Below are 15,012 nucleotides of genomic sequence, written 5' to 3'. Positions count from 1 at the left end.
GTAAGTTACGAAATTTGCCTATTGTTTACGTGTGGTATTTGTTGCTGGGAAGCATATAGACATCTTTTCTTTTGGGTGGGGAAGGGATTTCTGCATAGACAGATTTTCCACGGTGAGAATCTTCTGTGGGGAGGGAAGTTTCAGGGATGAGCTTTTCAGGGTAAATGCTACATTGGTGAATTTGCCAGAATTTCAACACAATATAGAAATAGAGGGGGGTATGATATGAGTTGAGAAAAATCAGAAATTAAAGTTCCTTCAAATAAAAGTATGCTAAGGAGAATTTTTCAGGGTGAATCGTCGGCCAGCAGTTTCCTGAGGGGAGTTTTCAGTGAGGATGGAATCATCTCGGGGGAATTTTTTGGGGGGCGGTATTTAGGTGGGAGAAAGACATTTTCTGTGCAAAGAAGAAATTTTCCATGGAAGGGAAACATTATTTTCAAGCGAAAGTAAGGATCAACATTAAAATTAAAAACGAACACAAGAGCTGTTTAAATTGATTAAGAAGCTTTTTTTCAAAATTTTTAAAGAGCTTTAGCGCAAAGAGCGAGGTGTTGAGGTGGGGGCAACCTCTCATATATAGAATAATTTTTGTTCGCGTAAATTTTAATGTTGCTCCTTACTTTCAGCCGAAAAAACTTGTTTTTTATTTAATATTTAACTTGGATAAGTCTTTAACTTGTCTTTGATTAGTCCCTCTCAGTTTTAACTTACCAATGCAATATCTTACTTGTGTGTGGTCTGGCTGTATCTTCCAGATCTTTAGCAATTGTATCTATGGCATCCACTTCACACCTCCTAAATTCATAATTTAATTCTTTCTCTAGTTTTCTCACATTCCTCTTATTTTCGTTTGATCTATCATCCAAATACCTCTTGTACAGGCCCCCTCTCTTCACTACTAAACTTAAAGCACTTTCTTTAATGTTCCTAGCCGCGTTACTAACTCTTTTTAAGACCCCATCCGCTACTTAATAAATAATTTTCCAAAAACTGTTCTATCCTTCTTCCACATTGCCAACTTTTAGACTCTGTAATTCAATATTCAACTGCTCCTGGAAAGTTCCTCTCAACTTCTCATCCTTGAGTGTACCAAAATCATAAGCTCCCAGAAGACCATTACTCTTCCTAAATTTGTGCCTACGACGCCAAAATCTATTATTCATGCTGATTGTTAATGGGGTCCCTCATGTTATTTGGGATAATTATTCTCTATTTCGAAAAGCAAATAGGACAAATGGACATTATTTCTAAGAGACTTCCTATGCAAAGTTAAATATTGATTTAAAGAGGCGCGGTTGAGGGGGGGGGGGGTAACCCTCCTCTTATTTAGGTTGACCCTGGATATGCTATGAAAAAGAAATAGAATTTAAGTTAATAAAAACAAGTTTTTGCAAATGAAAGTAATGAGACGCACCAGAAAATAAATAGACCATAAATTATTCCGTATTATGAGGGACTTCTGTATCCCTCGCTCTTTAAGGTAGAGTTTGACTTTTGTTCCAATTCTGAAAAAACTACTGCTAGAACACAAGGTTCGTTTAATTGGAATAAAAATTATTTTGAGAGGACTATAGAATTTTAGAGTAAAGACCAGGGACTGAGGAAGGGGCAGCTTCCTCATGTGCAAAATAATTACTTTTTGTTGAAGTTTAGTTGTCACTCTTTACCTTCATTTGAAATAACTTTCTTTTTACTCAATAAGTACGCAAAGATTTGATAAAGAGTCTACTCTTACTCTCTCTCTCTCTCTCTCTCTCTCTCTCTCTCTCTCTCTCTCTCTCTCTCTCTCTCTCTCTCTCTCTCTCTCTTTCTGTCTCCCAAATAGAAGAAAAGAAAAATAAACAACAAAACCCTTTGCAATTTTCTGGGGATAAAGATGATTTTGATCCTTCCCTCATCTCCTATCCCTTTCTCTCTCTCACATCTCCTAGTGTGGTCTTCTCCATTTACCACACTAACAGCACTTGTGGCCTTAATACTGGGTCCTTGTAATCATCTTATTACTGTTACCAATTCTTCCTCACAGAATAGATTTTCCTTCACGTCCAAAGTACCACAAGCTTTTCCGTCCTTTTCTATATCTTTCCCTTTTTCTCTATCACGATTTAGCACATTCTCAAAATTTTCTACCCATTTCTCTTTAACTCTTTCCTTCTCACAAATTGTGGCCCCTTTCCTATCTTTAACTGGGACAAGTCCAGATTGACCATTCCCTCTCAGTTTATTGACATGCCATTCTACTATTATGCCGCCTGGCTTTATCTTCCAGATCTTTGACAATTTTATCCATTGCCTCCACTTCACACCTTCTTACTTTCTATTTCAATACTTTGTCCGCTTTCTTTACATGCTTCTTATTTCAAAGGAAAACCAAACCTTCATGAGTTGTTTTGCACCAAATTTTCAGCTGACATTTTGCTGAATTTTCACCCACATTTTTTCTTCTTTTGATTTGAAGCCCGCCACTATCAGAAACTGCATAATTCTTGTGGACATACTTTTCAAAATTTAAAATTCTTGATTTTTTGCTTTTTTCTAAGATAGATACAGTTTTGTAAGTTCCCACTTAATCAATTTAACAATCAGATTTAATCTACACTCTTCTTGCTGCAAAATGACAATTTTGCTCTAAATATTACAGTGTGAGGTCGTACCACCCATAATTCATGCATTGTCATTTTTTATAATTTTATTGGAAGAAAAAATATGTAAAAAGTGATATAATTTAATTAGTTCCCACAATTAAAGTATGAGTAATAGCAATCAGATCATTGCCACGGTCAATGACACTTTGGTGCAATTTCAACCACAAAAAAAAATGTGAATCTTCAAAGCCAAAGAGTTTTTTATGAATTTAACCGCAAGATTTCATGATTGATATATTATCAGCCTTGGAAGGTTATTTTGTGTAACAATTATGTACCGTTTTGTTTGTTTCTTTTTTGTATCATTTTTTTCAACGTAATGACATCAATTACAAGACTGATAGACTAATTGTCGTATATTCAGTATTTTTTTAGTTTTTAGCAAACTTCTACTTTTCTCATTTTCTCAAATTTTAGAAGATTGAAATTCAAAACCAGTATCTTAACTTTTTGACAAAACCAAGATTGCTCCGTAACCTGCAAAGTCGGTAAATTTGGTCAATAGGCGCTACATGACAGGGATATAATTCAGCCGTTTACATTGTGTCGGAAAAATCAAGTGAGTCAAAAAGGCGGTATCTGCCATTCACTTACGCCTTACGCCATCCTGCAACAAATGCAATCCTGTTGATTTCCACTATCTTGTAGGAAATAATGCTTTGAGTATAATATACTGCTTCTGTCTAAAGATTTGAGCTCATTTCTTATGCAAGGGAAGTTTCATATCTTAAGGACGTATACAATGGATTTCTTTTAAAAACGGTAATTTGTTTCACTGAAACTAGGTCTACGCAGGTTTAACCTTATTTTAATGATAAGTTAGGGTCTGAAAGGCCCTAACTCATTTTTTTTTTTCAAGTAAATACTTAATATTATAGTATAGGTGTCAGGGCCCAAACTGAGTCGTTTTTCCGATATCCTATAAAGTTTGATTTTAATTCAATACTGCCTTTTGACGGATATCACCCCAGTAGAATTTTACTGTTTTCATTCAGAACAAATTGAAATTCACAGAATATATTTAGTATATACCGAGCAATTACGTCCCATACTTCCGCGTTAGAAACTGTGCTCTAATCCAATTGGTTTATTTTTGGGACGTAATTTCGCAAGCCAACCATTTTATCCCTTATATTAGAAGAGAAAAAATAGCCCTGTCTTTTCATATCGGGCTTACTAATGCTTGATGTTAACTATTACTGAGCGATAAAAGTACCAAATCCAGAAAATGTAATTTTTGGAAAGTCAAAATAAAAGCTCAAAATAAGATTTTGAAGTCACGCCTTTTTATCAATTAAACTATCTGTGTTTGTGTAGTTTAGCCATAATACTCAACTTAGTTCAACAAAAAACAAAAAGTTAATGAGAAATTTTCTGAAGACTGTGATTAAAATAATAGTCAAGTTAATATTATGGCTGTATGACTAATAGCCGTCTTCAGTGAAACATCAGCGAAACATTATTTTCAGTGAAATATTCAGTGAAATATTATATTATCAACGAGTTTTCAAGTGACATATACTTTTTATTGTTTTTTTCTCAGTTTTTACAATATATTTTGTTGATGACAGCTGCTAATGGTATAGCCAAAATATTCGCTTAATTTCGATCCTCGTCCTCAGAGCAAAAATAAAAGAATGGAATTGATAAAAAGTAATGTCTAACAGTTATTACTTATCAGATTTCCTAGATCCTTTGTAATGATTTTAGAAAAATAAATTCACATGTCATATACAGATAACGCTGGATATGGTACCAGAGGCGTAGCTAGGGTTTTCAGTGCCCAGGGACAATATCGGTTTTTGTGCCCCCTCCCATCATCATTAACACACAAAAAAGATAATAGAATTGGAAAAAGAACACTCAGTATGGCAGAGGCTAAATCTGGGGACGGCTGTCCTCCTTGCCCCCCTATCTAAGCCACTGTATGGGACGAAAAACAGATAAAGAAAACAATTATTTTCAGCGGAAATGAAGACCAATAGACAGAAATTGTCTTGCACATGAAATGATTTGCCCCCTAAGTCCCTTTCTCTTAGCGCCAAAGTTTGATTTATTCACCAAAAAAATCAATAAAAATGTCCAAACATAAGTGAATTGGGAATGGAATTACTTGGAACAATTATTTTTCCAATCTGAAAGCCAATCGAAAGCCAATCTGAAAGCCACTCTAAAAGTCAACCGAAAGCCAGTGTGAAAACCAAATATTTGAAAGCCAATCGAAAGTGAATATTAAAGTCAATCTGAAAGCCAATCTCAAAGCTAAATATTTGAAAGCCAATCGAAAAGCAAAAAACTTGCGATTACATATTCGTTGTATTTAGTGCATTCTCAAATACTTACAGCAGGCCAAAAGTAAAATTTTAGTCAAGGAGTTGGGGAAGGGGGAGGCGTCCCTCATATAAAGTCTATTTTTTTTTAGTTTACTCTTTATTTTCGTTTGAAAAAATTCTGTTTTTATTCAATTACTTTTAAACGTGGCATCTGAGTATTTAGAGAAAATATGTCAACATTTAACCCTGATAAATATGTAATATAATAGAAGGGAAGGCAGCAATCTCGATTGGATCAAACAGTTCGTGATAACGGACTTTAAGTAAGGAGCGATCCGGCTCAATAGTAACCAAAACTCTAAAAATCGGAATTTTGATATCGGTAAATACATCATAAGAATCGGATTTTTATGCTGATTTCAAATATTTAAGTTTCATCAAGTTTAATCTTACTGATCAAAAGTTACCCTGAAAAAAGGGTGGAATTCCCCCTAAAAATGAATAGAATCTTAATTAAAATCAAATCACCATATTCAGCATATCAGAGAACCCTACTGTAGAGGTTTCAAGCTCCTTTCTGCAAAAATGTGGAGTTTCGCATTTTTTGTCAGAAGAAAGATCACGGATGCGTGTTTATTATTATAATTATTTTTTTCCAGGGGAAATTGTACGACTCAGTGATCCTAGAAAATCACGGGAGGGCTCATTCGAACGGAAATCAAAAGTTCTAGTGACCTTTTATGTTACCCAAAAAAACTGGAGGGCAACTAGGCCCCCTCTCACGCTCATTTTTTCCCCAAAGTCACCTGATCAAAATTTTGAGATAGCCATTTTGTTCTGCACAGGCAGCGCCTAATAAATATGTGTTTGAGGATGACTTAATCCCCCAGATTCCCCGGAGGAAGGGCTGCAAGTTATGAACTTTGCCCGTTGTTCATATATAGTATTTTTTATTTGGAAGTATGCAAGTTTACGGAAGTTTTTTCTTTTTTTTTAATAGAGTTGTGAGAAAGAGTAAAACATTAGCGTAAATAGCAAGGCGTTGAAGAGGGGACAATCCCTTTCATATACGGAATAATTTCTGTTCGTTTTAAGTTTTAATGTCGCTCCTTACTTTCAGTTAAAAAAAAACCTTTTTTTTATTGAATTTGTAGAGAGAAGGATATCAAAATTGTAGATCGTTTCGGATATACTGAATAGTAAAACGAATGGGCAAGTAAATAAGATGATAAATAAAGGGGAAATTTTGATTGAAATGTTTTCAAATACAAGAATAAAAGCTATAGGTCTAGCAGTTACTAAGGCCTTCAAGAGAATTCTTTAGATTAAACTGTTTCGGTAATGCATTTTAGCTAAGAATTATGGAGCATTAGCAGTAGTTTTTGCAGCAATAACAGTAGACAGTTATATTCCACCTCCTATATACATTACAAATAAGACCCTAACTGACAAACACTGGTACACTTTATTGATATGTGTTTTAGTGACATATTAAGTACGTTTAAAAGTCAAATTTTCTACCTGATTTGCTTACATCTGCAAGCTTACAAAAACGTTTTGACTATAGATCCAATCACTCAAAATTTGACGAAGTACAAAAATATTATCGTATAAACATTTTAGATTTTATTCAATTTAAGCATATATGTTTCGTTCTAAACTTTTGGTGCTGTGGATTAAGTCATAGAAATTACAAGGCAAATGTGGCTTAAGGAACTTCTGGCAAAAACTCCCACTATTGTCATCACAGCTGCTAAATTTTTAATTGAGATAAAACCCTTTTCATTACCGTACATTAACAGCTTAAAAGTCCGTAAATTAAGATAATGTATTTTTTTTTTGCTTTTTTTTGCTATTGTGTGTGTTTATAAATCCCTTTAGACCAGCAGTTTGTATCCTCTAGGGTGTAGGTGCCATAAGCTGAAAGCTAGTAGAACAGGGAAAACCTCAGACCTTGGACGTATGAATTCATCTTTTTTTAGCTATCGTAAAAAAAAAAACAAGATACGGGGTGTACGCTGTTTGCTAAAGATTATATATTTTACGATATATAACTTACCTATGTAAAGCAAGATCCAAAGGATTTTCTTTTTTCAACATTAAATTAACATGCCGGTTAAATTTTAAGCCTGGCTTTTTAATCACAGTTTTCACTAAAATCGGGACTTTGACAAACTACAGTCCAGTTTGCAAACTCCAATGCTCCGTAAATCTAAAATTGGGTAGCAGCGTGCTCAAAGGTATTTAATGTAGGGTTACAACTTGGTAAAAATAATTCTAATAAGGAGGATGGTATTTGAGGAAAACTTCTTTCTAGTAAACATCTATGAAAAGAGAGGAGTTGTTCCAATCAACACAACAAGTCACAGGAGTAGTTTCTTAGCTGGTAATCAATAAGTTAAAAGTAGATGTAAATGATAGTTGAAATTTTTGAAAAATCCATCAGCATAAAAATCTTTTACTTTAATCGTATAAATAAAAATAAATACCGAAACAAAAAAGTCAAAATCATAAAACTGGCATTCTATCAAAAATCACCTCCACCCCCCGAATTTAACTTACCTATGGCTATCTACCTTCTAAATCACTTTGATCAAAGGCTTTTGGAAAATCATTCACTGAGTTTAATAGAACATCAAGTTCTTGTAACATATTAAGAGGATCACTAAGTGGTGAAATCAAAACTTTCTTTGGAATTTCATTTTCAATGACTTTGGTTTTAGAAATTATTCCGCTTTGAGCATTATCCACAGAATGAGTATTGTTTTTAGCTGAGAATTTCATGTAATTTGTTTCATTATTTAGGCTCTTTTTGATGGTTATCATAGTTATTTGTTCTTCTGTTTCCTTAAGATCTGTTAAGCCTTCTGTTGTTCCTACAACTGTGGGATCACTTGACCTAGCCCCTAAATCACGCTCAATGACATCCCTCTTTTCATCATTTTGATTAGTGCTCAATATTTCTGTAATATTAATAGTTGTCAGTTCTGTAAGTACCTCAGTCTCGGTTGTATAACCAGCAGTACTTGTTTCATCTTTGGGTGATTCTATTATTTCTTCTTTAATATCTTCTAAACCTCCAATATCTGAGAATTCTATTACACTTCCAATTAACCAATCATTCGAATATTTCGTTGTAGACAGGCCAAGTAGTTCTTCGTTGGAAGCGGCACCCAGGTCAATTTCAATAACGTCACCTTTTTCGCTATTTTGATTATTAATAGATGTGTCTGTTTGCCCAATAGGCTCGGCATTACTATGAGTTGTCAACTCTGTAAATTTATCAATCTCGGTGGCATAACCAGCAGGGATTGTTTCGTCTTTTCTCGGGTCTGTTATTTCTTCTGTAATATCTTCTGAGCCCCCAATGCCTGATAATTCTGTTAAACTTACAGTTAACAAATCATCTAGATATTTCGTTGTGAAAATGTCAAATAGCTCTTCATTGGAAGCGGCACGAAGAACGTCGCCATTTTTAAATTGTAAGTAAACAATTTGATTATTAATAAATGTGTCTGTTTTTCCAGTACCATTGGCATTACTATGAGCTGTGAGCTCTGTAAATACATCACTTTTGGTGGCATAACCAGCAGTACTTTTCTCGTCTTTTGGTGGTTCTGTTATTTTTTCTGTACTACCTTCTAAGCTTCCAATACCTGAGAATTCTGTTACACCTAAAGTTAACATATCATCTAGATTTTTTGTTGTGAAAATATCAAGAAGCTCTTCATTGGAAGTGGCACCAAGATCGATTTCAATAGCATCACTATTTTCGTCATTTTGATTATTTTCAAAAGTTTCTGTTTGCTCAGTATTCTCGTTGTTACTATCAGTTGTCAATTCAGTAAATATTTCAGTTACAGGCTCAGCATTACTATGAGTTGTCAACTCTGTAAATATATCACTCTCGGTGGCATAACCAGCAGTACTTTTCTCGTCTTTTGATGGTTCTGTTATTTTTTCTGTACTACCTTCTGAGCTTCCAATACCTGAGAATTCTGTTACACCTAAAGTTAACATATCATCTAGATTTTTTGTTGTGAAAATATCAAGAAGCTCTTCATTGGAAGTGGCACCAAGATCGATTTCAATAGCATCACTATTTTCGTCATTTTGATTATTTTCAAAAATTTCTGTTTGCTCAGTATTCTCGTTGTTACTATCAGTTGTCAATTCAGTAAATATTTCAGTTACAGGCTCAGCATTACTATGAGTTGTCAACTCTGTAAATATATCACTCTCGGTGGCATAACCAGCAGTACTTTTCTCGTCTTTTGATGGTTCTGTTATTTTTTCTGTACTACCTTCTGAGCTTCCAATACCTGAGAATTCTGTTACACCTAAAGTTAACATATCATCTAGATTTTTTGTTGTGAAAATATCAAGAAGCTCTTCATTGGAAGTGGCACCAAGATCGATTTCAATAGCATCACTATTTTCGTCATTTTGATTATTTTCAAAAATTTCTGTTTGCTCAGTATTCTCGTTGTTACTATCAGTTGTCAATTCAGTAAATATTTCAGTTACAGGCTCAGCATTACTATGAGTTGTCAACTCTGTAAATATATCACTCTCGGTGGCATAACCAGCAGTACTTTTCTCGTCTTTTGATGGTTCTGTTATTTTTTCTGTACTACCTTCTGAGCTTCCAATACCTGAGAATTCTGTTACACCTAAAGTTAACATATCATCTAAATTTTTTGTTGTGAAAATATCAAGAAGCTCTTCATTGGAAGTGGCACCAAGATCGATTTCAATAGCATCACTATTTTCGTCATTTTGATTATTTTCAAAAGTTTCTGTTTGCTCAGTATTCTCGTTGTTACTATCAGTTGTCAATTCAGTAAATATTTCAGTTACAGGCTCAGCATTACTATGAGTTGTCAACTCTGTAAATATATCACTCTCGGTGGCATAACCAGCAGTACTTTTCTCGTCTTTTGATGGTTCTGTTATTTTTTCTGTACTACCTTCTGAGCCGCCAATACCTGAGAATTCTGTTACACCTAAAGTTAATATATCATCTAGATTTTTTGTTGTGAAAATATCAAGAAGCTCTTCATTGGAAGCGGCACCAAGATCAATTTCAATAGCATCACTGTTTTCACCATTTTGATTAGTGTCTAAAGTTTCTGTTTGTCCAGTAGTCTCAGTATTACCGAATAGCTCTGTAAATACAATGTCAAGTAGCTCTGTAAATACATGATTTTCGGTGGCATAACCAGCAGTACTTTTCTCGCCTTTCGGTGGTTCTGTTATTTCTTCTGCACTACCTTCTGAGCCTTCAATGCCTGAGAATTCTGTTACACCTATTGTTAACATATCATCTATATTTTTTGTTGTAAAAATATCAAGAAACTCTTCATTGGAAGTGGCACCAAGATCGATTTCAATATCATCACTGTTTTCACCATTTTGATTAGTGTCTAAAGTTTCTGTTTGTCCAGTAATCTCGGAATTACTATCAGCTGTCAATTCAGTAAATATATCATCTTCGGTAGGATGGCTTGAACTATTGGTTTCATGTTTTAAAGGTTCTGTAATACTTCCTTCTGTTTTTTCGAAACCTGAGAATTCATTTACGTTTTTAGTTAGTAAATTGTCTGGACGTTCAGTTGTGAAAGTTTCAAATAAATCTAAGATACCGATGTCCATTTCAATCACATCATTACCTCTATTATCAGGATTGTATGTTTGTTTATTTAATTCAGTAGTATAGTCTACCTGTTGCTCTGTTAATATTTCACTGTCTGTAGTATATTGCGGTATGATATATTCACCAGAATAAATTTCTGTTACTTCTTCAATCAAACCATATTCCAAAGTAAAACTGATTTGATTGTCATTTAAAGCCTCTGGTATTTCCACTTCATCTGATGCATCACTCAATGTAGCTGTTACTCCTAGTTCAATTGAATTTTTTTGTCCGAGATCAATGGAAATTGAATCAGAAGTATCATCTTCTGGAGTTCGGTCAGAAAATACAGACATATTTTCTGAGTCTCCAGATGTATCTTTCCCATCAGCATTACTTAGTTCCATTTGGTTTGTTTTGCCTTGCTCAATTAAAGTAACAGATGGAAGGTCTCCTGAAGAGCCTTCGTTGAATCCCTCTCCACTTCCGTCACTAGCAAGGAAGCCCTCAGTTATGGCTACCAGGCCTTGGTAGTATTCGCCATAGCCACTCCCTAGCTCATGGACAATCAAAACACTGCTTCCTGTATTGTCATCTAAGCCATTGTACGGGGAAGAACTTTGGGTAGCTTCACTCAAATCATAGCTAATACTCTCGATGGGGGAATTTGTTGTAAAATCTCCAGCATCTAAAGAAGCTTCTATTTCTTTGCTAATATTGATTGATGACTGGAACTCTGAAACTGCATTCAAAAGACCTTCTTCACTAATATCAAATAAATCTTCTCTTTGATCTTCTTTTTGAAGTCCAACATCTACAACCCCAAGGCTAAAGATCTCATCACTACCTTCATCCTCAACAGGAACATTGTCATACGGAGAGTGAACTGCTGTAATTCCAAATCCACCAGAATCATCAGCATAAGGTTCTTTGTCGCTAGAAACTATTAGCGTGTCTTGAAAAATATTGAACGTCACACTTTCTTCCGATTGAGCACTAGAATCTGACTCAGCGTGACCTGAGGTTTCACTTGTCATAGAGATTCCTACACTCTTTTCTGTTGAATCAGTTATCGAACTCATTGTGCTTAAAAAGAGTATTATGTCATCCTGGTCTTCTTCTCGACTGGACATAGGACTTCCAGATGCATCAATACTATCATCTATAATATCGGTGACAATCATTTCGATTTTTTCACTGACATAAGATTCTGGCTTATCAACTATACTAGTTGTACTTGACTGACCACTATTGTCTGACTGGGTATTAACTGATCCTTCATTTATATTGAAAATACCTGAACCAGATTCAACTAAATAGTTGAATTCAGTTGTAGCACTTGCAAGGAAGATAACTTCGTCTTCAGCTTCGTCTACACTTGAAATTAAGTTTCCTGATCCATCAATACTTTCATTAGAAATACTAGCCATATTAGTTCCCAATTTGCCACTACCGCCAAATTCTATTCCATCAACAACAGAGCTACCAGATCCAGTACCCATAAGCTGGTCTTTAATAGATTCCTCAATAATCCCGCTACCTAGCTCACTTATGTCCAAAATTTCTTCATGACTCACAGTAGCTAAATTGTTGAAACTAGTGGTGCTATCTTGACCAGAAGCTTCAATAGCATTAAAGCCTTCTTGGCCAAGGTTGCCGGATTCTTGAGTAGTTACACTTAAATCATATGCCTCGGTTTTTAAAGTAATCTCTGGTAAATTGGTTGTTACACCATTAAAGTAAAAACTTTGGTCTATTCCTTCTTCTTTTTGTGTGTCATATTCTATATTATGTTCAGTGAAGGTATAATCTTCAGGGAATTCCGAACTTTGTGTAGTTGATAAGAAATTGTCTTTATTGTTTACACTTTCGGTGACTTCACTGTTACTGCTAATGGTCGGTTTTTCAGTTTCAAATTTTTCAGTAGCTGTTATTTCTACAATCAGTGATGTAGCATCATAATATTTCTCAGTTATTGTCATGAAATTATATTTATTTTCGTCAACTATATCTTCAAGCCCGATTTTGGTGGTAAGCTCTACACTTTCTAGATTATTGTTACTTTCTATTTCACTTTGGGTAACTCTAGTATCATCGTTCACACTAGTAACTTGGGTTACAGTATTTGGAGACTCTGTCAAAGCTAAGACTTGATCTAAAATATATTCATCCTTTTCTTGAATAAATGTTTCCTCCGTCGGAACTATCGAAACTTCCGCTGTTGATGCCGTAGGAAAAAAACTCTGATGTGTTACTTTCGTCATGAAGTTGAATGGTCTCGGTCTCGTAAAACCAAATTCTGCAAAGAAAAAAGAAGATATTAATATATTTAGGTGAGGCGCATTTATAAGTGAGAATGAACAAAATCCGAGGGCAAAAAAAAGCTGCCAACCTTAAGAATTTCTCAAAAATAAGTTTGTCAAACCCTCTGTTTTGCATTTCATAGGCAAAAGGATTTTTCATACACTTATCCTTTTATCTCTTTATCTAAAATTTCTCTCCAATCTCTAGAGGCCAAATTAATCTCTCACAGATAGGAGAACAATTATTTATTTTTGAGAGTAACATCATTCATCTTAACGACTTTCAGACGTTAGTACACGCCAATACATTTTGACAAACATATATTTTTATTTAAAAAATCCAAAAAGTAAAATACCACATTATTATATTTAGTTTCTTTTGTATCTTGATTTTAAAAAAATCAATAAAATCTGAGCCCCCCCCCCCGCTAAACTTTTTTGAAATTTCGCCACTGACGGCTTCAACCTTTATATTGTATTTTTGCGGTATTTAACTTTTACATTGTATTTTGAGGTTTTAATTTTTTTCAGAAACATTCTAGTTTGTAAAGCAAAGCGTCAATAAGAAAAAGTTTTAAAAATAAAGACGTTCGTGAAAATATATTATCAATTTCGCAGCAGGTGTAGAAGTATCCATATAGCTGTTTTTCATGGTATAACATGTGACAGTCGCTTACAGCTAAAATCGTCACAATAACGACAACTTGACGAAAAAGTAAGGGTAACAAATAAAGAACTGACAAATAGAGATTTGTCTGAACGGCATGTGTCATCAGTACAAGATAATAATAAGATTAAATTTATTTTAAATAAAAAACCAAAATATTCAAATGAATATATGACAAATCAAACAGTTCGTGGTAACGAACTGTAAGTAAGGAGCGACCCGGCTCAATGTTAACCGAAACTCTAGAAAACGGGGGAAACGGGATACTAATAAATATATCAAAAGAATCAACTTTCAATGCTGATTTCAACTATATAATCTTAATCAAGTTTAGTGCTACCCATCAAAAGTTACGCGCCTGAGAAAATTTGGCTGATTTTCAAAAAAGGGGGAAAGACCCTCTAAAAGTTATACAACCTTAATGAAAATCACACCATCATATTCAGAGTATCAGAGAACCCTAATGTAGAGGTTTCAAGCTCCTATCTACAAAAATGTGGAATTTTATATTTTTTGCCAGAAGAAAGACCACGGATGCGTGTTTATTTGTTTGTTTTTTTTTTCCCCAGGGGTGATCGTATCGACCCAGTGGTCCTAGAATATCGTGGGAGGGCTTATTGGAACGGAAATTAAAAGTTCTAGTTTCCTCTTTAAGTGACCCAAAAAAATAGAGGGTAACTAGGCCCCCTCCCTCGCTTATTGTTTTTCCAAAGTCACCCGATCAAAATTTTGAGATAACCATTTTGTTTAACATGGTCGAAAATATGATAAACATGTCTTTCAGGATGACTTAATCCCCTGAAGTTCTCAGAAGGAGGGCTACAAGTTATGAACTTTACCCAATGTTAACATATAGCATTGTTTATTGGGAAGTATACAGAAGTTATAAGGAGGTTTTTTTTCTGGTAGGGGGTGGGATGGGGGGGTCGGTGGTTATGTTGGAGGATCTGGTCATGACGGACGGGTTCAGGGGGGAAGGGACATTTCCATGAAGGGGGCGCCGGACTTGCCAGCATTATTTATTGGTGATTGGGAAGTATACACCCATTTTCAGGAAGGATTTTTTCTGGAGGGGGGGGCTAGAGGAGGGGGTTACTCTGGAGAATATGGTCGTGGAGGATGGTTCGTTGGGGTAAGGGACATTTCTATGAAGGGGGCGCCGGATTTCCAAGCATTATTTAAAAACCGATCAGAAATTAAATAAAAAAACAAGTTTTTTCAACTGAAATGTAAGAAGCAATATTAGAACTTAAAACGAACAGAAATTATAACGTATGTGAGGGGGTTCTCCCCCAAGTCAAGACCTCGCTCTTTACGCTACGGTTTTATTAGTGATTTCAAAAGAGCTATCTATTCTAATTAAACGGCCTTTTTGATTCAGGGGTTTGTGAATCAAATATTTTTTAAACTTTTAACGCAAATAGTATGTTATTGACTAAAGGGAGAACCCCCCTCATATACATAATAACATATAATTAATAAAAAA

At 34.8% G+C, this 15,012-nt stretch overlaps 1 protein-coding gene across 1 annotated transcript in view; it reads right to left on the bottom strand.

Moving 5' to 3' along the window:
* Nucleotides 1–7,363: 7,363 nt before the first annotated feature.
* Nucleotides 7,364–15,012, bottom strand: part of LOC148951714 (uncharacterized) — a 111,754-nt gene continuing 104,105 nt past the window's right edge. The window contains exon 5 of the mRNA XM_089089254.1: nt 7,364–12,855. Within this exon, the coding sequence (XP_088945380.1) occupies nt 7,490–12,855 (5,366 nt within the window). The 3' untranslated portion in view covers nt 7,364–7,489. The remainder of the gene's footprint in view (nt 12,856–15,012) is intronic.

The sequence above is a fragment of the Artemia sp. Qi Xiang Cuo genome, chromosome 5, assembly GCF_049724085.1.
Source record: "Artemia sp. Qi Xiang Cuo chromosome 5, ASM4972408v1, whole genome shotgun sequence".
Classification (NCBI taxonomy): domain Eukaryota; kingdom Metazoa; phylum Arthropoda; class Branchiopoda; order Anostraca; family Artemiidae; genus Artemia; species Artemia sp. Qi Xiang Cuo.
Note: the sequence above shows the minus strand (reverse complement) of the source record. Positions and strands in the feature narration are given on the sequence as shown.